Source organism: Astatotilapia calliptera, chromosome 20 (assembly GCF_964374335.1).
Source record: "Astatotilapia calliptera chromosome 20, fAstCal68.1, whole genome shotgun sequence".
In the NCBI taxonomy this organism is placed as follows: Eukaryota; Metazoa; Chordata; class Actinopteri; order Cichliformes; family Cichlidae; genus Astatotilapia; species Astatotilapia calliptera.
This window is the reverse complement of record NC_137441.1, coordinates 7,393,200-7,417,959: the sequence shown is the minus strand read 5'-3', so window position 1 is coordinate 7,417,959 and position 24,760 is coordinate 7,393,200. Positions and strand designations below refer to the sequence as shown.

The following is a 24,760-nucleotide window of genomic DNA, read 5'->3' as shown; positions in this document are numbered from 1 at the left end:
AGGCTTTCATATTAACTTCACTTATTAAAACACGTTTTTTATAGATGCGCTTTTTCTGTTGCTCTCTTTTTTTGTTTGTTTGTTTGTTCTGATTGATTTTAATGTTTCATTTGCATAGAATTATGTCTATTGACATTTTAGCTCTTGAGTTTAACCTTGGCTTTTTGTTTCAATTAACCTTTTGAGTAGATGATTTTTTTTCTTTTTTCTTTTCAGTTCACTTTAGTTTCTGTTAATTTCCAGAGTGATTATGCGCATTTCATGTTAGTTTTTATTATTAAATTAGTCCAATTTCAGTGTAATTTTGAGCATTTTTATGACTATAATGTGGAAGAAGTCAGATTCAGATATAGATGAGATGCTTTTAATGTCATATAAACATTCCAGTCTCACTAAAGAAATACACCAAAGCCTCCTGATGCTTGACAGATTTGGCTACACTGATAAAGACTAAAGCATGTACAATTTTTATATTATCTAGTTTTGTAAGCATTTAATATAATTTCAGTTTGTTGTTGTCGAGTTGCAACGTCTGTTTGTTGTTGTTTTTTTATTTCGGTATCTAAAATGTTTTTGTTTGTTTTATTTTTGTTTTGTTTTGTTTTGTTTTTTTCCTTCTAGTTTTTACTTTAGTTTTATTTAACCTTGGATAGGAGCTGGTATGGCCGTCAAGTTCACTTCACGAATAGATGTACGCTGCCACACTGCCATCTACTGGTGGGGAGGCAAAGTGCACGTCGGTGTCTTTCCCGGTGTTGGTGTTGGCTTAGCTGTGGAGACTGCTGTTGTTTCAGGTTTGTTGACAGGAAATCGAGTGTAAATGTGTGGCTGGACAGTCCGTTAAAGCTGCTTTTAGTTGTCTCCTTATGTGACGGCTGCAGCTTATTTCAAACAAATGTCTCAGCCGTCCTTTCATTTCCAGTCAAGGCATAGCTAGCAAACTGCTAATTTAGCCAAGCTAGCTAGTAATGTCAGTTAAGGAAGTGAAGGAAATGATAACTTTAGTCAACACTCCAGCTAACGACTTCGCTTTAAACGAAAGGATATTTACTGACAAAGACTGATATTACCATGTAAGCTGATGATTTAATTGTTAGCACTGAGTAATGTTGTGTTTGCTGAAGCTAACTTGCTTGTCGTGTTAGTTAATGGGGGCTATTTTAGTGTCCAGACTGGAGTAACCATAAACTATATATTTACCGTTTAAGCTGTGAGCGGTTTCCAGTCCATTTAGATATGAAAAGGAGAAAAGCAAAACATTAGGGAGCCGCAGACGGGACTTTTTCAAAAGTATTTATCTACACGCATTCAATTATGGGTAGTTTCAATGTGCTTTATTTGTGAGATGATCCTATTTGAAATTTGCTCTAAGTTGTAACGAGATGCCACGCAACCTTTGCTCTGACGTTCCTGTTTCGGTAGATTTTTAGCAACAGCAGTGGCGAAAGTCTGCATATATTTACGGATTTTTATTGTCATTGCAACACATACTCACATGAGGTGAAATTATTTTTTTCGCTGAGGTCCTGGTTAAAGCCAACAAGAATGAGAGAAAAGAAACAGAAGCAAGCACCCTAAAACAATTTGACAGTGTTCTTTAGTATAAATAAAAACAAAAAGTGTATAGTTCAAAGACACAAGTGGTGTTACCTTTGGCTGGGACCACTAGAGTTCAGCAGTCTTACTGACTCTGCTGGTGTAGATGTCTGTAGTAGTGGTGGTGGCGGCAAGGCAGCATCCAACCATCCTCTGTGCAGCTTCCACCACCTCAGCAGAGTTGCCTTCTCTCCCACAGAGCAGCTGCCGTGCCCCACAGGACATGACAGTCTCCACCACGTGTGTAGCTCAGGACTGAACTCCCAAGTCATATATTTTATGTTTATTTTTTAAATATATATTTAAAAAATCTAAATATGTTTAGATTTTTGGTAGAACAAACAAGACCTTTGAGATTGATTGGCGGAAAATTCCTTTAAAATTTTGAGTTGTGAGGATTTCCTGCTCTTTGTAATCTCATAGTAAATGTGGTTTATTGGTAGTTTGAACTGCTGCACAGTCAAAACTATTTGTAGGGTGTCCATATTGTGGAGTCTAATTGAATGTTTTGGAGTAAAAACAATGGTATCCTATAATATGGAGTTCAAGTGCAGAAAATGGAAATTGCACTTTGTGGTGGCTTTGTAAATGGACAATTTCCAACATTTGTGGTTGATCGGACTGTGGAAAGTAAAAGCAAAGAGTCTGTTGCTTTATTCAACAGAAATCTATGCATTTTCTTTTCATCTTCAGTGTGCTTAAAAATATTACAATGCTGATCATTTTTCCGTGGCTAAAGTGTCTTTTAGTGAGTTCCAGGAACTACTTTGTAGGTCAAACTCTGACAGTTGTGGCCTATTGGACTGACATGAATGATAACTTCCTGATGTGTTCATCTCCTCTCTCACAGCGACCTTCAATGCTGTAGATTTCAGGATGGACTCCAGTGGGAAGCCCTCAACGGCACAGATTGTGGTTTTAGCCACAAGCTCGGCTCTGACCGCATTCTTCTATTCCATTTACAGAAGCAGAGCTACAATAGTTGCCAGATTAAAGGTCAGACATATTTCTGCATTTCTCTGTTTATCATATGCAGGGTGAAAATTCCTTACATTTTTAGTATATATTTATTTTTATTCTACAGGAAGCAAAGAAAGTCTCCCATGACCAAGATTTGAAAACCATCCTGTCTGAAACTCCTGGAAGATGTATCCCATATGCCGTCATAGAAGGTTTGCTGAGCCGTGCGGAAAACCTAAATAAAGTAACTTTTATTTTTATTGGGAGTCCTGAAAAATAATTGACACTTATTTATTGCACACTGCAGGTGTGGTGAGATCTGTGAAGGAAACACTAAACAGCCAGTTTGTCGATAACTGCAAAGGTGTCATTGAGAGGCTGACGCTGAAGGAGGAGAAGATGGTGTGGAACCGCACCACTCACATATGGTAAGAGGTTAAATAAATATGTTTTTTTACAGACAGTCTGAATGTTTTGTTATTCAGCTGAAATAAATAACATTTTCTGTTTTCCACACCAAACATCTGTTTTTTAATTTAAAAAACGGAACTATTTATGCTAAGTGATTTTTGGTTTAATGATGGCATGCAGTTATCAAATTCATTCATAAACGTAGACGGAGAACAGGATTACATGCTGACGTTTCGCCGTTGGGAAAAACAGTTGTGTCAGTGTTGTAGTTAGAGGGAGAGCAGATGGTAACGCTGACGCAGACAGCAGCCTGCTAAACAACTCAAGAGCCAAATACTCTGGTAACTAAATTGAGCTTATTTCATGCTGAAGTCACCTTCTTCTCTAATAACTTTTTTTCACAGGCATGACCAAATATTCAGGGAAAAGAAAAACTGCTGCCAACTGTTTAGTGAGTCCCAGCATCCATTTTCTGCTACTTAACTGAGTCGAATGGGTGGCAGTCTAAGCAGAGATGCCCTTTCAAGGCTATCTGAGAGACATAATCTCTCAACCATGTCCTGGTCTGCCTTTCGGTCTCCTCGCAGTTGGACTTGCCTGAAATGTCTCACTTAGAAAGCGTCCTAGTCAGATGCCCAAACCACCTCAAACTGGCTCTTTTCATTGAGGATGAGTTGCAGCTCTACTCTTTTCCCCTGTCTCTAAGAGAGTCAGAGCGGAGAAAGCTTTTCTCCTTCTTATTCTTATTCTCACGATCTTCTTATTCTTTCAGTCTCTACCCACATGTCATGGTCACAGGTGAGGGCAGGAGTGTTGATCGACTAGTAAAATCCAGTTTTGCCTTCACACTCAGATATCTCTTGTCCAAAGCATACTCTGTGCAAGGGATAAAAGTGCAGTGCATTAAAACAAGTGTTGGGCGTGCATGCTTTTCAGCCGAAGTAATTGAGTATTTTCAGTAACTGTGGAAAAAAATACCAGCTTGAATCTCCCAAAATTGCCTCAAGTTCATTAGGTCATTGCATATTACAAAGGCAGTGTGCAAAGAACGCATGAGGTCCTCAGATTTTGTAGCAGTGACTGACAGGCTGAGGCAAAAGCAATGACTGTCCATTACTGACCTATATCCTTCTTATTAAATCTACCCTACACGTCGGAAAAAACAAGACAGAGAAAAATGACTTAAAAAGTCATTTGCACTTGAAACTCTTAAATATCTTTTTAAATGATTCTTTTAAAAGCTTTGAAAAATGTTTATATGGCAGTTTTACATAATTTGATTATAAGAAAATTGCCGAATAATCTGAGATTATTATTGTCATGCAAAGAAACTATTTAAAATACACTGGAGCTTAAATAAAGAGCTAATAATCAAAAAAAAAAGAAAAAAAGCCCAAAATATGGTTGTTTGTCTTTATAAGCTGAGCTTTGGACTGTTGCTGTTTTCTGATGCATGGATAGTGATTATAAATCAATGTAATGTAATGTTTCCACACAGGAACAGCACAGAGAAAATCATCCATCAGCGCATTAACACAGTTCCCTTTGCCCTCGGGTCACATGATGACGATATCGCTTCCACAGTCCGAGTTATACGCCCGTTAGATGCAGCGGAGTTGGATCTGGAGACCACCTACGAGAACTTCCACCCCACAGTCCAATCCTTGTCCAGTGTTATTGGTCACTTCATCAGCGGGGAGCGACCAAAAGGCATCCACGAAACCGAGGAGATGCTGCGTGTGGGTGACAGCATCACAGGAGTCGGAGAGCTGGTCCTGGATAACAACCTGATTAAGCTCCAACCACCCAAACAGGGCTTCTGTTATTTCCTCACTCGGCTGGACTACGAGTCTCTCCTGCGGAAGCAGGGGACCAGCGTTAGACTCTGGAGGATTCTGGCGATTGTGTTCGGCATGGCTGCCTGCTCCACGCTCCTCTACATCCTGTGGAAGCAATACATGCATCGCAGACAGAGCAAGAAGGAGAGAAGCATACTTGAGGAGTTCAAGGAACAACAGAGGAAGCGTTTGCGTGAACTTAACATAGAGGAAAGCAGCATATCCCCCACCAGCTGCACTGTCTGCCTGAGCCAGGATCGCTCCTGCGTGTTTCTAGAGTGTGGTCATGTGTGTACCTGCAGCCAGTGCTACGAGGCCCTGCCAGAGCCAAAGAAATGCCCCATTTGCAGGGCATCTATAGACAGGGTGGTGCCTCTTTACAACAGCTAAAGTGCTAGAGTCCTCTCAGCCTGTTGCAGCCATTGTATACCTTGAAGATTATCTTTCAAAAACTGCCTTTTCAGGCTTAAAACAGGCACTTGTTTCTGCTTTTCCTGCGGCAAATCTCTGTGCTGAATAATAGTGCATTTACAGCTCCAATCAAATGTTCAAATCAGAATTGAAAACTGGAAATTCATCTTGATTGAGAAAATGGATTTTCCTCCTGTCATGTTCAGAGTGAAAATGAGGTCTTTGTGTGCTCACACTCTCACAGATCTTGGCCCTGCTTCCTGATAATCTAAGTCTCTGAAAGCATTTTCTGAGGCGGATAAAAATGGGGTTTATCAGTTAAAAAGCTTGAATGTTGTAGAAACATTTGTGATTGTTCAGTGAGAAAACACAGCTTCAAGTGCAGTTGTCAACGGCTTTCTCTGCTTGTTGCCAAATTACACCAACACCCTTAGGAAATTAGTTAAGATTAAGTCACAGCACTTCTATAAATATATGCATTTTAGCACTTATTATCAACATCTTCCTGTCATTCGTGCAAGTACGTGACACTCAACAAAACAAAAAAGTGTTTTATTAGTCAGAAAAGTCAAATTAAAAGTGTCAATCGCCGGTTACGGTTTGATTCTGTTTCATGTTATTACATTAATTTGCTACAAAGAGAAAATGGGCGTCGTACAAAATATAGCTGCTTTTCATCTGTGTCTCTGAAAGATCATCACAGGGCTTAGAAATTAGCATAAGCAATAAAAGCTGCAGTTAAAACCCCTCCCAGGCCCTTCTGCAGCCTTTCACAGCCAGAGCAGAAGGCACACTTCAATGTTTGAGTATCTCTAAGAATGTCTGTAAGTTATTTTGCATTTGGGAAACTTTTTTTGTTATTGATGTGGATAATCCAATAAGCTTAGCCTTGAGGTGCTTTTGGGAAACGGGCTCATTTTGCTTATCTTAATTTGTTTTGTTTTCCTGCTAGCATTTTTTAAGGGAATGTGTTGTGGTCATTTCTAGCTCTGTGTTTATTCTTTGGCTCTATTAAAGTAGCTTTACATAATTCAATGGTCGAAATTATTTATCTCATACTGGACCTTGGTGCAGCTGCTCAGTTTCTTCACTGTCAGAAACAAGCTGATTTAGCTCCTCCACATTTAAAGCTGTCGTCTTTTATAAAGATACTTTTTGTCATTAGCATCTAAAGGTTTAAAGAAAACTTTGACCACCCAGAGGGCAGTGTTTTAATAGTGGATGCTGCTGTTTAACCTTTCTTTCCCACCAATTCCTAATCCCAATTGCCTGTATAACTAGAAAAGTTTCACTTATCTGTTCCAAACAAAACAAACATGTTGTGGACATAAAGTCAAAGCTTCTGTGAATTCTGTTGATAGTTTTAGTTCATGTATAAGGTTTTTACAGTGTTTTTTAGCCATCTTGCTTACAATTGGCTTGTAAGCGAGATTTTTTTGGCTATTAAAATATTAAATTACATCACGGTGTAATTTTGGGCAGCACGGTGGTTAGCACTGTTGCCTCACAGCAAGAAGGTCTGGTTCTCTCTGGGTACTCCGGCTTCCTCCCACAGTCCAAAGACATGCAGTTAGTGGGTAAAGGTTAATTGGAAACTCTAAATTGCCCATAGGTGTGAACGTGAGTGCGACTGGTTGTCTTTGTCTGTGTGTTAGCCCTGCAACCTCTCCAGAGTGTACCCTTCCTCTCGCCCTAAGGCAGCTGGGATAGGCTTATCTAATAGGGCTGGGCTATATCATACCGTTCACGGTAATACCGGTGTAATTTTGGGCAACGATAGGAAAATGAAATATCGCGATAGAATATGGGTAAAACGCGCATACGCAGTGCCTAGGTTTACATACGCACATGGCGGCGACGCAGAATGAGAAGAGCGAACATGGATCGTTAAATGAAACGGATGAACCAGAATTGGTTTGTAAAAATGCTGCAACTTCAGTGGTGTGGAACTGGTTTGGCTTTCGTCCGTCAGATACACAACAAAGCACTATTTTTGGTAGAGCATGCTAGCGGGCCGTCGTTATTACCGTGTTGTTTGGAAAATACGGCACACTTAAAATCAATCCTTTGATATTTTTTTTTCTGAAAATCGACAGTGCCCCTTATAATCCCGTGTGCCTTATGCATGAATTCTGGTTGTGTTTACTGACCTCGAAACGATTTTATGTACACGGCGCTCGAAAATCTGTCAAATGTTTTAGTACGACTTTGCTAAGCTACGAACCCGGACCGCTTGATGGATTGCCGGAGCATTATGGCTATATTAGGCAGGAGCCTCGCGGAGTGATACGTATGATATGTACTGTGCTTCAACATAATATTACCATATTGTGTGTGTGTGTGTAACCTCTTTTTAAGTTGTGGATATTATACATGGTTATGCTGAGGATATGTCGGCCAATTTCCACTGGAAATACCTTTTGGTTAAAATGTCAGCAAGGAATTTGCACTGTAAATTTTTTATATAACTTCAATGCACATAAAAAAAACAGCTGCTTGTTTAAGTGAAAATACATTAATGGGGTTTTTTGCACTAAAGTTGTGGAGTTGTAAAGTATTTTGTCTAGTGTCAATTATATCGTCAGTTATATCGTTATCGCAAATTTTAAAATTTATATCGTGATAGATATTTTTGGTCATATCGCCCTGCTCTATTATCTAATATTAAAATCAGTAAAACTTTATGTATTTCCCTTGTTTCCCTTGTTTTTATGGGTGCCTGGTAGAAGATAATATAGTACTACTGCCAGAAGGTGGTGATAAGGCACCTACAAGCTGTTTGCAGAGACTTCATTACTGCTGCCTGTTGTTTTTCAGCCTATGAATTTCTGAAACTTCTCCTTCTCCCACAGAAACTGCACTAGATTGAGTGAGACCATATGCTGAACATGGGGGCGCTGCTCTGCATGGGCACAAGTAGTTATTGATAGTGTGTTGGAGGTGCCGCTCTGATTGGTTGTTTTCATTCAGGCATGGTTGATCCTTGCAAATGGTATTCAAGAGGTGTCATATGAGGTGATCTCTGTTGTATTCATACTATTGGAACATAGCAACGGTTTGAGCAAATATGACAAAAAGTAGTATTTTTGTCAGCATACTGAACCTTTAAACAAACTATGCCTGTGACTCGAAGCGTGTGAGGATATAGTGATAGTAGATGTTACTGTGCAAACTTGAGAAACATGCAAGTCTAAAGACAAGTACAGCTATTAAAACGTTTTCTTGCAGAAACTAAAAATAAACTAGGTCCAGTGCAAACGGCGCCAGATAAAGTGTGGTACAACTTCACACTGTCATTCGAGAGCAGTTTGGGGTAGGGGGGTACTATTCGAAGAAGAGTCGCACAGTTTCCAGTGACAATGAAATATTTTTCTTTGAAAAGCTTTTTTGGACTCCATAGAGAGACAGGAGTAGAAAAAACAGTTTGAGGCTGAGCATTAAGAGCAGTTGGCTGAGCTTTTAGCTCGCTGGGATCTGTCGCACATGCATTGATCTCATGTTTAATACCAGCACCCATTGGTGTAACAGCACATTTATGACAGTAGATGAGGAAAAGCATAGCAGGACACTTTTAAAGTCGTATTGTTTTAGCACTGGTAAGGTCTGGCAGTTCATTCCAGGTTGTGATCTGTGCGGAGGAGGCAGACCAAAGGCTGTAATTCACACCGCAGAGAGGAAGGTGGGTGACGGGGGGGATAATTGTACAACTTTCTGTCCTTGTTCTGAAGACTGGGATCGAGCTTACCCTGTCGTGTTCTTTCTTTGCTTTCCTCTGGATGACTGCTAATAAAGAGGCGTGCAGCGGGTGCTTGGGCTTTAGTGCATTCAGCCACAGTACAGAGAGTGGCAGCTTGAGAACAGTGCAGGGACAACATGTGAAAACATAATAGCCGCCGACCGCTGGAGCTGAAATCAACTTGCTGACTGTTTGCAGCTGAAACCTCGTTAAATACAAAAGGAGCAAAAGCAAAAGGGTTTTTCACTTTTGTTATTAGTCAGCTGGTGGAGATTTCTGCCAGGAGAGGGAGGTATTGGCCTGTGAGGGAAACCAGTGATTCAGATCTTGGAATTAAAGAGCATGAATAGGCATAAAAATGTGACTGCTAAAGCTGAATTATAGTTATTTTCTGAATAGTGCAAATCCAGCTGCAGTTTGTAGGATTCTGTTTGCCTCCTTATACCAGATGAATCGTGCCTTTATTCATTTGGCTGTTTCATTTTAGAGCTCCAAAAGGTTTCATCTTGAGGCCAGGTAAAGGTATGAAACTATCATTTCGCTGACAAATGCATGACTGTATTCAATTTTAGTCAGTGAAACTGAAAATCAAAATGTTAGATCAGAAGTAGGAGAAAATGCTTGTGCACGGTTCAATTTCAGACCAGCAGGGATTCATATGTGCCTCCAGAGGAAGCCATCTTACAGCAATTTGAGCACATAAAAATGCCCTTTGTGTTTTCAAATTTATCTGTATTATTCACAGAAAGGGAAAAAATCTAATTTTGTCCTCCCACTTGATGCCATGAAACCTCAAATGTATTATTTAACATTAGATTGGAGCTTTGGCATTATCATTAGATTAGTATTCAGCAGCCAGTCCACAGATATTTATTTTCAAGGATTGAGCCAATGCTGGATGGTCTCTAAAGAAACCTGAGCTAAATGTCAGACATACAGTGTAATTGAGCAGAGAGAGCATTATCCACTCCTTCCTGCTGAATGTACTGATGGCCCCTAAAAGCTCACTTTACCACCCGGCCTGTAACTGGCTTACAAATATTCATGATGCTATTTTTTTTCTTGCAGTGTTACTGTTGACATTTACATGTTTGCAGTGTGTTTCTGCAGGAATGCGATTGTAGGTTTGTCAGTTTTTCTGTCAGTGGACAGCTTTGGTTCACTCCAGATTGGCAGTGCTGTAAGTTTTAGTTTGGACACTCCTGGTGCCCAAAAAGATTTACATGTGGCATTTTTCTATCATGTTACTACGTGGTGAGACTATATTCCACATTTTGACTGATTACAAAAATGAACATCACGGTAAATGTGGTTCATAAGAAATGCTTTGATCTGTGGATGCAGCAGAAGAAGGTAAGAGTATGAGTTTGGTTTTAACAGTAACTGAAATATAAAAAGGGAATAACCAAGTATAGAAAGATTAGTTTTTCTAGTATTAGATATGTCGGACTAGATGCTACCAAGGCTCAAGCCTGCAATGGGAAAATGCTTGAGCACCAGCATTACTGTCAACAGTGATGTTCACATTGTCATGCACTGTGAGGATACAGACCAAGAAAGAAGCCTTCACCTCCACGTTTATACTTCACCTTCTCACTCACTTCCTCTAAACATGCCTTTCCCCTCTCTTTTGTCCTAACCGATATCCTCACTGATCCGGGATGGAAATCTTACCGATGAGCCACCTGTTTGATTTGGCAAAGACTTTACACTCTGCTTTTATCCTGGCTTGCAATTTGAACTAAGAGTACACATTGTAACAATCACTTTTATTTGGCTATAAAAACCCCAAATGTAATGTATAGTAAACAAAGTGCTTAAAAATTATTTGGAAATTCAGCAAGAGATAATAATGTTTGATTTAGACCTTCATTAGACTCATTAGACTTTCAGCTCCTGCTGGGTGATATGGCACACTTGACAGATCCTACCAGTGAATAGCAGTTGACCAGTGTGGTGCTTTCTTTCTACATTCACAGTGATCTACAAATGGTAATATAATTTAAAATGTCATATAACATAATGTCATATAATTAAAGTGTATTTACTGAATGTGGGAAAACATGAACAAAATTGTTGAAATGGTATATTTTTCCGCAGAAAGCACAGGGTGATTATCTCTTTGTTTTCAAAAAGCATTTCTTTAAATGGGGAAACATTTGGAGGCGTGTTCTTTTTAGTGACTACTGATGCGGAACAAAGTGTTGCACAGAAATGGCAGGGAAAACACAGCACAAAAATGCAAATAGGATCAATGAAAAAAAGATGACAGAAAATCAAACACAAGGAATGGAAAGACTGAAAGATCAGAGACTGCAGGCTTTTCTCATTTCTTTAATTTGTGCCTCCTCTTCTCCTCCTTCCTCGTGTCTGTGACCAGAAATCAGTCCCAGTATGCCATTTTGAATGATATCTCAATTCCTAAAATGCATCTGGAGGAGAAAGGACTGTCAAGAGAAGCACTGTTGGCGATGTACAGGTGTAGTCTTTAAAAATACTTTTTTTTTTACCTTCACATGATATGAGAGGTATTTTTTTAAAAACCAAGGGGAGAAGGCAATTTGCGCTTTTTAAACACATATTGTTTCATTTCTTAAAGACAATCAAATTATGGGTCCTACACTGTTTATCTATGTGATTAGAAAAGATATTATCTTGTCACATTATATGTATATGTGTGTGTGTGTATATATATATATATATATATATATATATATATTTTAAAAACCTACTGCCTCGACTCATCTCCTTTATCACATCTTCTTCTGTTTGCATCTGTAGAGCAAAGGAACTACAAAAAGAGGAGAGAAACTGAGGATGTGCATTCAGATGGGGTACCGAGGACTACATGGAGTAATATATGACAATAATGTACAGGTGAACTTCATCTAACATCTCTAAACACATGAGGAATTAACCTTCAAAATAAAACAGGAAGTAAGCTCAGAGGAGCCTCAAAATCACAAACGGTCTGTGGAGCACAGAAGATTTAAAAACAGAAATAACTGAAACCAAAGATCACTGCTGGGATGAACATCTGAGCTAAACATCTTAAATGCTGCTCTCGCTTTAATAGATGTCCCACTCTGTAACTCTTTAATGTTGTCATTTCACAAGGAAACTCTAACTGCTAAAGACTGCTGTTCAGTGTGACTTAAAGACAAAAACTTCTGTTATTTCTCTGAACTTTTCAGTTTTAAATCGTTGCTACGAGACTTTTTTTTAACCACACAGACTTTATTTTTAAATGTAGCTTAAAAAAAACAAGCAATGATACCAAAAGATCACATCTGTAAGAACATTATTGTTCATCTAATAGTGGTACATTAACAAACAACCCTTTTCTTTTTTGCTGCAAACATGAAAGCAGCAGCGCTGGTTCAACACCATGGAAACCCATCAGTCGAGTCGTGCAGTGCTTTTAGCATCAGGGGCAGTCGTCGTTCTGACAGTGAGGGAACCATCAAAGACATTCCTTCTATTATTTCCCGCTTAAGAGTTTTGAATGTCAATGCGGCATGAGGACTGTGCAAGAAGCGCACCGTGAGGGCTTCACACAGGCTTATTGATGGAAGTGAAATGATTGCTGCACTCTGAGGTGGGAGGCTACAGCGGGCAGTGGTTTACACATTCCCCTAACTAACCAAAGCTCTCTGGTTTGATCCTTTGAGAAGTCACAAACGCCTTGTGTCAGGAAGGGCATCCAGTGTAAGCATCTGCCTAATCAAATATGTGGAGCTGCCTGCTGGTGTGGCCTCATGTGAAGAAGGGAGCAGCCAAGAGTAGATTTTATAAATGAAATTTGCCATTTAAAAGATCGCGTTTTCCTGCTCAGGCGCCAGCTGGCCCTGATTCAAATAACATGTCTGATATGTTTTTCTCAGACTGTATAAATAATCAGACAAATTACACCCTAGACTTCTGAGTATCACATTTGTACTTCATAAAACTTATCTTATTCTTTATAATAAGTGGAAATGGCATTTTTCTCTGCTAGTGCCTTATTAGAGAGAGGAAACCTTGAATTGCTTTAGAGCTCCTTTTTTTCCTGAGAAGTGTTATTAACTGGGAAGGCAGTGGATTGATTTCTTTTTCTTTTAGGATGCGGTTAGCCTCCAGACATGGTGACACACAGTTCAGTTCAAGTATTTGAGTGCTACTACATCAAAAGAATCAAATATTCTCAGTAAATGGCTGGTACATTGCAATAAAAACAAGGTTAATCAAAACCTTCACGGTTTCTGCACCTCAAATGAGAGAGATTTACTAATCATTTCTGCCTGCGATGTTATTCTGATTTCTGTCATTTGTATTATGCTTCCTATTTCTTCCTTTTTTATATCAAGCTGAAACTACAGTACTGGGACTGCTGTATGTTTCACAGGCAGTACTGTATAAGAAGCACAATGCAAAAACACTTTTTTCCAATAAAAGGAAAGTCTTGTATTTATAGTTTTACGTAAATATTCATGCATTTTAGCATTATTAGCTCAATAAACTTGAAGTTATTTAAAGTATAAGTACTTTTCTAGTGAACGGAGGCTTTATATTATGTTTTGTATTGCTCATATTATTACTGACGCACCCAAATTTGGATGTTCCTGGATTCTTGTTGAATTTTAGTTCCTGGCGTGATTTGTGACCCCTTTGTGCTTTACCTTCCACTTCTGCTCCAGTTAACTGGGACTCCACGTCCAGCGAACTGGAAATCTTCAGTCACCACTGTTTCTGATTGATTGGCCACCAGCTGCTTGTCTGTTTGTAATTTTAAGTCCCAAAGGATCTTTTGCTCTCAGCCATTTTTGGTACCATCTCCCATAACAGCTTGGAAATTTCTGATCCATATGTGGAACAAATGTTGCCAAATATGGATTAGAAGTTGCCATTTACTTACCACTATCCCAGACTTTTGGTTGTGACTCGGTGTAGATTGCCCCAACTGCATCTTACATGTGCTGGACAGTCTCTGGGGCACCTTAGCACAGTCTTGGGACCTGTGGTTGGGGTTGATCAGAATCAGAATGGGTTTATTGCCAGATGTTGAGGTTTACAACATTAGGAAATTGCTGCGGTGCGAAATTGCCTTCCTCTATGGATCTGCTGAGGGGCTGTTCTTGTGCTGCCATGTTCAGAGCCTCTGTGCTGTTCTTTGTCAGCAACAAACAAATATTTACCATACTGAAACTACAACCCTCAGAAACGGGCTACAAAATGTGTGTTTTTCACCACTGATGAGAAATAACATTTCAGTAGAAAGGTTGCAATTTTTAAGAAAAGGGAACATACAGCTTATTATTTTGGGGGTTCTTTTTCCTGCTAGAGAGATGATCCCATGTACGTTTTTTCTTCATCCTTGTTTAGTGTTTCTCTGACCAAAGTTTTTCATTCAAGGCAACACTTCGACAAGAAGCAGATTTGTTCAACTTGTGAAACTATTAATGTACTTGTAATAAACACTGAAATGATCTGCACCACTTTTTGTTGATCATTTTCATGAAGGGTCGAGGTTACATCAAATCGCTGGGAACGCAGCATTTCTGTCTCTTATTCTGCACACATTCAGACATTGTCCCAGATTTTGATTGAATCTAGTTTTCGAGAGTCAAGACTGCAAGAAAGACATTTTTCTAAAGTCTGGTTTGTATCTAATGGCTGTGAAGAAAAGCAGGGAAGGCTGTCATCATTGCCTAAGTGGAGGCTAACCTGTAACCCATTTTTCCCGACTTTGAAAGGAGAGTTTCGCAGAAAATAGCAGAAACCACCCCAAAGAATGGCAAAAGCAGTTTCAATAAAGACTGAGAATGGACGAAGTGGGTGGGAAAGTTTTTCAGCAGTTATTTTTCAATCATGCGCATAGCAGAATATGACATGAAATGACAGAGTACGTGCCCATCTCGCAAGAAATGTGCTTCCAAAAGAAATGTGCCAATCAGTGCATTCCTGCTGAAATTCAGGGATCACTACCACACAGAATAGCAGCTGGAAAAACATCTGACATCAGTTATTGGGACAAAAAATGGGACATGAAAATATGAGGATTTCAGGGCTATGAAATCAAAATCCACCTTTGTCATTAATATACTGTTCTAGCAGAGGAGTTGAGAAAGTTTCATTCAAAGAAAATATTTGTTCTTCACTTGCAAAGTGATAATTATTGCACCACTTCCAGCAGCCTGAACCATTCATATAAGGCGGGATGGATCCATGCTTTCATGTTTTTACACCAAATTCTTAATGTGCCAGCAGAAATGGAGACTCATTAGAACAAGCATCATTTTTCAATCTTATTTTGTCTGATTTTTGTGAGTGTGAATGTGAGTCAGTGTGAACTGTAACCTCAGTTTCCTGCCAGCTGATAGGAATGTCACTCGGTGTGGTCTCCTGCTGCTGCAACCCATCTCCTTTAATGTTCGACATGAGTTACTGTTCCCATATACTTCCTACCACCTCAAAGCAGTCTGGATAATCTCCTCTGACTTCTGACATCAACAAGGCATTTTCACAAATAGAACTACTGCTCATTTTCTTTGACTCATTCTCTGTAAACCCTTGAGATGGTTGTAGTAGATCAGCGGTGTCTGAAATACTTAGACAAGGCAATCTGGCACTAAGAACCATGAAATATTCAGTGTCACTTAAATCCCTTTTTTTCCATTCTGATGCTTGGTTTGAATTTCGGTAGGTCATCTTGACCGTGATAGGCCAATTAGATATTTGCATTAGCAAACAGGTGTACTTAATAAAGTGGCCAATGTGTGTATACATAAACATTTAGTTTCCTCATGTGGTCATCTTAACAATAAATAATCCATTAAATAAATATTAAATAATTTATCAACAGCGCGACTCTACTGTGGCTCAAAGTTTAGTCCTGGATTGACTGTTACATTGAGGTTAATAAACATAAATTACTGAGAAAAAGATAGACACTTACTAACAGTTGCTATGCAATGAAAACGTAGCACAGCAACTGCTAATCGCGATCTTAAGTTCTGCACCCCAAAGCTGAGACACTAGTCATTTATTGTGCCCCACGACCTGCCTCTAGGCCAGCATCAGCCCAACACTGCAATTACTTATGTTTGCTCTGTATGCTATTTATGTCCAGTTTAAACTGCTGTGATATAGTGGCCTGGATTAAATCAGACATAAGCCTCCTTTCTAAAGCCAGACGAGTTTAAGTAGCTGGAATGTAACAGAATAATTGTCACTGAAGATGTTGAGTAAATGGACCTGCGGGGAAAAAACATGAAGATGGATGTGCATGTCGAGCTAAATGAGCACTTTGATGCTTTCCAGCCTGAATCTAAATGAATCTTTGGCTCCCATCAGCGTTATGTTTGTAAAACCCACCACTGTTCTCACTGATCATGTCATGCTACATTCTAATCTATATATAGGACTGTAAATGAAATAACAGAAGATTAGTTCAAACAACACATTTTCACATGCATTATAGTCAGTAGCTTAGCAACAGGACCAACACACAGGACACAGTCCAAACTTTTCTAAGGTGATTTTAATGTGTGTGCGTGTCTGTTGTTGGAATCAAGGCGTGCTGCGTAATATCACAACACACCTGAGAAAATATCGTGATCTAAATACGGGTTTTTGTGTGCATGCTCTTCAAAGCACTCCACAATGTCAGGAACTCTTTGAGTCTTGTTTGATCTCTCAAACAGGGGTGAAGACGGTTATTAGCGCAGCAGTAATGAGCTTTCATTTTTCTTACCCGGTGCTCCGTTCGCTGGCCCTCTCGTCCCCCATTTCTCGTTCATGCGCCCTCTGCCTCTCACGCCAGGCTTGTTTTACCTTGTAATAGTGTGGATGGTGTAAATGGTGCCTTGTCATCCTAATTACTATCACCCTCTTTGATTTCAAGGACCCACATTATGGCTGCTTTTTGTTGTTAATGAGACTTGTACCGTGTCACTCGGGGGAAGGAATACAACCAGTGTAGCTCAGGTCACCTTGACTTCAGTTCAGTGATGGGAAAATGTTGTGAAGCCCAAAGAGTTTTTAATAGACTGCTCTCCAAACGTAAGTTTACAGAGTGCATTTATAGTCAAAGCAAGAGCAAAATTTCATTTTCCAGTTGCTGTTAATGTATCATTACTCATACAAACGTTAGCCCCTAGCAACCAGCAGGATGAGTGCAACTATCAGCTGGAACCAAGTTATAGAAGCATGTTGTCCAAACTTACCATGAAGTCCAACAACTTTGCTCCCTTTCTCCAAACGTTCTCATTTTTCTCCTGTCAAGTGTGCATAAAAAGCCTTTTTTGTAATTTGAAGGGATGAAGCAGCATTGTTTCTACACATAACAAGCAATTTAGCAAACAACCAATTAAATAAAGTGTATCTTTGTTACTAGCAGCCTGCACATAATTTGTCCAAATTTCTTTAGCTGAATATACAAAAAAGTGTCAAAAATAACACATTTTGACAGGCATCAAATAGGATGTTTGCAACAAGAGAGCTATCAGGTGGAAATACAGCAAAGACCTGACACGGGACCTGAGAAATGCATCTGGTCTTTCTGTTGATCCATCCATCATGCATTTCATCCAGTGGTGTTGGAGACCTTGTCAAAACTGATGAACACATAAAAGTACCATCATGGACCATCATTCTAAATAAGTGACCTCTAATAGTGCACGACCAGAAAGGTTTCTAGCTTCTAGGTTTGTTTCCATTCACAAAATCTAATCAGCTGTAGCATCCTGGTCATATGTATAAGGTGTAAAACCTTGTGTTTTAGTTGTAGGGTCGTAGGTGGTATTTTTGCCCTGTGTTGTTGCCTGTGTAGACCATTGATTTTTTTTTTTAAGGATTTTTGTGTCTTGTCTCCAAATCTTTTTGTGACGGTAATATTTCTGGGAGCTTCCTTCTGATTTTCCTTTTGAAGAGCACCTCTGTGGGGCTCTTACTTGTGGCTGGGTGATCATTATACTGATAGGTTTAGAGGTACATACAGAGTTACTTTTTTCCCAGTTTAATTCTTCACATTGTGCAACACGTATCCTTTTTCGCTAATAAAATCTCTCCATTTCACAGCTGGTTTATGGCCACCGTGGTGTCATGTTTCCAAGTAATTTTCTGATGTACTGAAATAAACAGCAGGCCACAGTCAGACAGGGCTGTGAGACCAATGTGACTGAAGATGTTCTGTAGAGCTTTATTGTGGTACTTGACTACAGGTTACATTTTTATAATATTGGCAATAATCGTATGTCTATTAATATAGAATTTCCTGCAGGTAGGAAGCCCAGGAAATCAGTGGCTTCCCTCAGCTCATCGAGTGCTCTCTGTGGTGTACTTACATGATATGATTTGATTTGATGACATTTCTCTAAAGCCATTACTGGCCAATATATCAACATAAAAATTGTTCATGTTTGTTTGCCCCACAGCACTTACTGTCCAGTCACCATAAAGTATATGCAAAATGGACATCTCCACTGGTAATTGACATTTGTGCTTCCTTCATTTTGGAGGAAGATTAGTGAGACAAACCGATGGGTAAACCTGGAATTATCAGCATAGCAGGAGATCCTTAAAAAGACAAGGGTCACAGTATTAGTCCATGAGGTCTGCCTTCATGGTAGCAGAGGAACAATAATGACTTGAGCCCCAGCTCTTTGGTTGTAGACTTACTTTATTACATGCACCTTCAGAGCTGGTCAGAGCATTCACAATTATAAAGACACAGCAAAAGCTTTCAGCAGCCTCAAACAGTTAACAATCATTTATAAAGGCACGAACAGCAAGTTGAAAGATACTGCACCATACACCTGACTCGGTACATAAAAAATACTTATTTCAATTACAGCTGCACTAAATACTGCAATTACAGGACAAAAATATTACTATATGACATCTACATTGTATTTCTCAGTTCAGAGAGGGAAATACTGCACTACTGCCTCCAATGTGGCAATTGAATCATCAAACACCATAACATAAACACCTGTGCTCATGCAGACGGACGTATGCAACTCAGCCTGAGTGGAAAAAGGAATACCTGAGTAAAGCAACACTGCAACGAGGGGGAAAAAATAGAAAATTAATACTGAAACATGCTCAAATGGACTGAAAAGGAAGAATAAAAAAGGCAGAAAGAAGGGTATCGACTGTGTATATATTTTTAAATGAACCAATTGTTACTGCAATGAACAGGTTTTACATTTTCAGCTGATTTAAACCTTGTTTAGGCACTTGAGGTAAAGAAGCTTTGACAGTGATAATTAGCAGGGGCCATTCATCTTTGATTTCAGGAGCAGGACTTTTGGTCACTGTACATATTATTGGGGAGTAGGCAGCACCAGCTGTTTGCAAATCCAAGGTCCAACATAAGTGATAATTAAATTATAGATCATTACAAGTGGGTTTAACCGTTTTTGATTTTGCTTTATAATGTGCAAATAAATAGTTTCCAATAAAAAAATATTTAAGTCAACTAAATCCTGAAAACTCATTAAGGATTGCATCGTGCACACATAACATGCCTCGCTCTCCCATCATATACCTAACACATACTCCCAAATTGGCAGCCCATTTAAGATGCAGAACTTACCATCTAACCCTGCATTGATGTCTACTGGTTTCAACTCTACAACACCCCAGCATCCACCTGTAGTCCACAGTGGGATCTCTCCAGAATTTGTATTATAGTTTTGGGAGTGATTTCATATTAAAACAGTGTTTTCAAATGTGAGTTGTTCTTTGAAATAAAAAATCTGTATTCAAATAACATAACTTATAAAGTAAAGCTCTTTCTGGGGAAAGAAAAGTATTGAATTTAATTGTGCATATATATAGATATGTTTATATGTGATTATGATGTCAGCAGGATGTGCAACTAATTTCTAGTAATTTGGCTGTTTCTATCTGTCTGTCTCTCTTTTTATGGTCCGAGTTTTTCAGTTTGCAACTGTGCAAGACCCAATAATGAAAATTAAGAGCTATAACACTGAGATAAAGATGACGGCTATGTTTACAGACAGGTGTGCTCCAGCCAGTATCACAGAATAACTTTTAGCTTCCTTTATTGCCTGTTATACCATACTACTAGCAATTACTATTGTATTTCCTACATCTTTATGTAGTGCATAAAAACACAACATGGACAAAATAACTGGGCCAACTACACATTACGGCTGATTTAGACTGATTTAGACTTTTGCAGTGAATCCTTGTAGAGCCCAACGTCCACATTCGTGGTTGTATGCACATGCCTCCATTGATTCATTCAAAAACCACAGCAAGGTCACCAGAAACTCAGGGGAGGATTCCCTGAACGGACCAATTACAACAGGGGAGGGCTACATCAACGGGGCGTGTAGTTACATTTCCAGGGAGCAGCATGTCAGGTTATGGCAAAGGTTACAGCGTAGGTTTACAGAACAGCTCGCAGTTATGATGCATGTACAGCACTGATTTATTAATGCAGAAATACAAATCCCCTCCTACAGGAGCTCCTTGGTCATTGAATCCATGCCTTGAAGCTCTCAGCACACAGGGTTTGTGCTGATGTCAGTGGAGGTTTGGATCTCTACAGGTATTAAGTCAGCACCGTGTTTGCCACTTTATGCACTATGCACTTCAGCACTCAGCCATCCCACTCTGCATCTTTACATGGTCTGCCACTTTGTATGAGCTGCTGTGGCTCTTAATCACATCCACTTTGCAATAATACCACTTACAGCTGATTCGGAATCAGCAAGAAGGGAAGAAATTTCACAAACTGACTTATTGCAGATATGACATCCTGTTACAGTACCATGCTTGAATTCAGTGGGTTCTTTAGAATGAGCCATTTTAAAAGGCACCTGAATTCAAAGTTTAAGAGGCATGGCCCAATGCTTTTGTCTATATAATGCTTTTGATATATTTTAAGTCAAGTGTGGTCCTTAGTGCTAAAAGCCTAATTATTTCTGTAGGTTTCGTGCTATTTTTTGAGAAGCTTCATTTAGAAAAACCTCTTAAAGCGTAATCACTTTTTTATTCTAGCAGATTAATAACAATGCTTATGTCAGCTTACAGCAGTTAAACCTGGTAAATTACAGGGAAGATCTCTGTGTGAATTAGAGTTAAATTAGTGTAAATTTCCTTATTACTTAGCAAACCTTCAGCTTATGAGGATAATTCTGAACCTGCAAACCGCTGGTGCATCCAGCTCCACATCTGTGTTTTTGTTTTTAAGTAAAAGAAATAATAAATCTTATACTCTAAAACAGTTATAATCAGGTACGGGAAAATAAAAACTGTATGAAATATAGACAGTAAATCACATGCTAGAGAGATACACACATTTCCCCACATATACCACATATTTTTTTTTTCAAACAAATTGTTAACCTATGTCATATTTTCTCTAGCTTTTTGCATATTTTTCTTTCTCTGCTACAATTAAACTGCAAAAATGGCAAATAGTACTAACAATGTAATGGCACCGAGCATTAGAAAAGAGTGCCAGTACTGAGGGCAAGTAACCAGATTATTATTTTCAACATTTGTTTCCCCTCAGCACAATCCAAACAATTCAGAAAAGGTTGTACTGTTGTAAAAATGGCGTGTACTAATTAGTGGAACAGTTGATCTTACCATAGTTTTGCAGCATTCTCCTTGTTACATCAATGTGATGACAGTAATAGCTTTTCTCAGATGATGATGGTTGATGGCATGCTACAAATTTAACACTGGCATTCTTCTCTTTCAAACTCAAATCAGTGGCATAACTCGGATAGTTCCATTGCTAATAGTGATCCAGATACAGCATATGGCACCAGCGAGGTAACAGCTTGCACACACTGTAGTTCCTCTGAAGAGCCTGTGATATGTTTGGAGGAACAGCACACAAACAGAAGAAAACACACATTGTTCACAACTGCAACGCAAAATCAGACTCCAGAGGACAAACTGCTGATCAGAGAATAGCATGGCCTCAGTTAGCATAGTATCGTTAGGGTTTGAGTACTTGCAGTCTTGGACTGACAGGCCTCAGACGCTGTTAGGGTTGTAACAGAGCATGTTCAGTTGCAGGTTTTCATCCCAGTGTCTGAGGATGATGAAGAGCTGATTGGCAGCAGCCTTCACTGATGCTAAATCTCGGCCCTCTGGGATGTCCTGCTCACTCAGCCACATGCTGGCCTTGGCGGCTACCAGTTCCCATTCTATAAAATAGTTGGCAGAGCTATGCTCCAGCCAGGCAAGGGCCACCGCTGTAGCCCACACCATGCTTTCTACAGGCGATGGTGTTTCCAAGCCCCCTGACCCAGAGCTCTGTGCACTATCCACCCGGGAGAGTGTGGAGAGCGGGGGATTGGCAGCGGCAGATGGGCTCGCTAACGAGGAGGGACCAGCATCCGTCCAGGTGCTCCTGGACAGATGAGACAGGCTGTGAATGCCTGCGGTGTGATCTGCAGGCTGCTGATATGTTTCTTGCTCAAACGGTGATCTGCATCCGTCATCAGCACTCTCAGCGCGGCGGCTGCTGGAGTGAGACAAGTGGCCCAGGCTGGTGCGGTGACTGGTGAAGGGGGACGTCCACTTTAGCTTGTCCATGGGCACATTAATGGCATCGCACAGAGCTGCGTCCAGGGGAAATGCACCACAAGCCAACTGCAACAACACCTGTACAGAAAATTATTTAATTTGTTTAGTTACTGCAGTCTTTAATCCTTCAGCAGTGAAGCAGAGGGCAGCATGTATTTGGAGAGCATCTAAAATCAGTTTCAGTTGGCAGACTGTGTGTTTGTCTTTATGCGTATCAATAGAAAATAAGGACTAAGGGAGCAAGTCCACAGCTGATTCATATTCATGATGTTCTTCTGCAATGTGGGGTTTTTTCTGCTCCACTCAACAGCTTGTTGTGAGATGCTCTGACCAAGGATTCCTCGCTGTTACAAGAAGAGGAAATCATTTCATGGTCAGCTATTCTACATATCTTTTATTCTACAGCTATTCATTTCTGACACATACTTTATTCCACTGAATCTGGGAAGTGCCAAACAATATACGGACAATGTGCCATGTGCTGAACAATTAGAGCTCCCTTTAAGGTCTTGGTTAGTGGAAGTGAGGGTCATGGTCTTATAATATTAAATGCTCATATTATAAGCACCCTATTAATCCATCAATCATACCCATTTCTTTTGCAACACAGAAAGAAATTTCATTTAAGTCTCTTTTATTCTGAGTGTATATAATGTCAGACTACAGACACGCTACATTTAAATCTACAATACAGCATGCTTACATGCTGTGCACCTTACGCCTCAGGGCTCTTCAAAGCAGCATAAACGAGCGAACTCATTGTTCGCTCTGTCTAAACAGCCTCTGACAGATTCACAGTCTCTGTCAGCTCGAGTTAGTGTACGTTAAAAAAAACATTCACATGTAAAGATCTGCAGCCCACCAGAGGAATGTAGTCTTTGTTCTCGTTGTCGCTCTCTCCAATTGAATCACCAGACTTGCTGTGAGATCGACACATGAATCCTTTGGCAGCTCGAGTTAGCAGACGAGTCCTGCTGAGGGCCAGCCTTAAAGAGGAGAGGGGGGTGCAGAAGTAAATTACAGTGTAAAGTATGTGAAACACAAACCACCATTAGGTGTAATCCACTGATTGTGAAGGAAAAGAATGGCAACAACTTCTTTCTTTTCTTTTATGTAAAAGTTTACATGTTTTATAACCCAATAAAAAATGGGAAATTCTTTTTTTACAGGTAATGAGGTTTTTTTAGCCTCTGGGCATCTCCATTTCTAGGGATGGAAAATGTCTTCGTCTATGCAGAAATATCTCCAATGACTGTTTATTGGATTGATATGAAACTGCACAGACCACATACATTTTAAGGGGAACTACCCTCAAGGTATAAAAAGTCAAATCAGTGAAGAATTGCCTTATATCTGCATTCCTTTATATGACCATTAGGGGGCAACTCCTGAAGTAGTACAACTGTATAGAAATCTATGAGAAAATAACAACACGGCTCACTTTTTTATGAGCTCTGTAAACACTGTCCTCGTGAGTTTATGGTCTCAATCACTAGTTTAAAGTCTTGGTGAAAGTGTTTCTGTAATTTCTAATTTTCTCTCTGTACTCCATCATTGTGGATTTGAAATCAAACGCTGCACACTCTCACCTTTGGGTTTTACAAAGGTTTTGTAAACCACTATTTACAAATTACATTTTTGATGCATAAAGGCTCAAAAATAATTAGGCAAACTAACATCATTTAAGGTTTTAATACTTGGAAAAAATAGCACAGCAATATACCTTGTTCCAATTTAGCCTAATGCTGTATAAGTGATCAGACAGCGCTTCGCAGTGCAAGTGGAAAGTGACCCAAAACCTACTGCAAAAGCAATCAAGGAGCTTCTCTAAGCAGAGAAATTGTATATCCACCTGTTTGCACTCAAAGACACCATCTCTTATTAAACTATTAGTTATTAAATACAAAACCAAAGGCAAAGAGACCCATTTTCATGGTCTTAGACATTATGCAGTCTACTGATTGCAAATTATTTTCATTCAAGTATTACAAACAATTCTTATATTTAAAATTATATTAGTTTGTCCAGTTACTTTTGAGTCTATGTGACTGTAATTTATAAATCGTTCATGCAATACTTTTGTTAAACCCTTGAAATAAGCTTAAAGTTCAAGCACTTCTTCATTAAATTTCCACTGTGGGGACGTAGAGATGCAAGATTACCCAAAATTTCCAAATATTTATGTAACAAACTTTATAACATTTATATTGTATTTTATAAAAACACATATAACCCACTGTACCCATGTGAG

At 39.4% G+C, this 24,760-nt stretch overlaps 2 protein-coding genes across 3 annotated transcripts in view; one reads left to right on the top strand and one right to left on the bottom strand.

Moving 5' to 3' along the window:
* The first annotated feature begins 513 nt into the window (after window positions 1–513).
* Window positions 514–6,246, top strand: mul1 (mitochondrial E3 ubiquitin protein ligase 1). 2 transcript variants are annotated; one of them, XM_026155077.2, is made up of 5 exons: window positions 514–794; window positions 2,447–2,592; window positions 2,681–2,768; window positions 2,864–2,984; window positions 4,466–6,246. In XM_026155077.2, exons 1-5 carry the CDS (start codon window positions 662–664, stop codon window positions 5,193–5,195), a joined length of 1,218 nt encoding a protein of 405 aa, XP_026010862.2. In that variant the 5' UTR covers window positions 514–661; the 3' UTR covers window positions 5,196–6,246. The 2 variants fall into 2 exon arrangements, with proteins under 2 accessions (XP_026010862.2, XP_026010863.1); XM_026155078.2 differs by lacking the exon at window positions 514–794 and adding an exon at window positions 932–1,073.
* Window positions 6,247–18,592: 12,346 nt separating this feature from the next.
* vwa5b1 (von Willebrand factor A domain containing 5B1) overlaps window positions 18,593–24,760 on the bottom strand; it is a 37,702-nt gene continuing 31,534 nt past the window's right edge. The window contains exons 21-22 of the mRNA XM_026153569.2: window positions 23,372–23,495; window positions 18,593–22,587 (exon numbers count right to left, since the gene is read on the bottom strand). Coding sequence (XP_026009354.1) covers window positions 21,955–22,587; window positions 23,372–23,495 — 757 coding nt within the window. The 3' untranslated portion in view covers window positions 18,593–21,954. The remainder of the gene's footprint in view (window positions 22,588–23,371; window positions 23,496–24,760) is intronic.

Bases quoted from the DNA above. Each gene is read 5' to 3' on its own strand.
- mul1 (XM_026155077.2), top strand. From the start codon at position 662: ATGGCCGTCAAGTTCACTTCACGAATAGATGTACGCTGCCACACTGCC. The intron at 795-2,446 runs GTTTGTTGACAG...CCTCTCTCACAG, and splicing joins GGAGACTGCTGTTGTTTCAG to CGACCTTCAATGCTGTAGAT. The intron at 2,985-4,465 runs GTAAGAGGTTAA...GTTTCCACACAG, and splicing joins AACCGCACCACTCACATATG to GAACAGCACAGAGAAAATCA.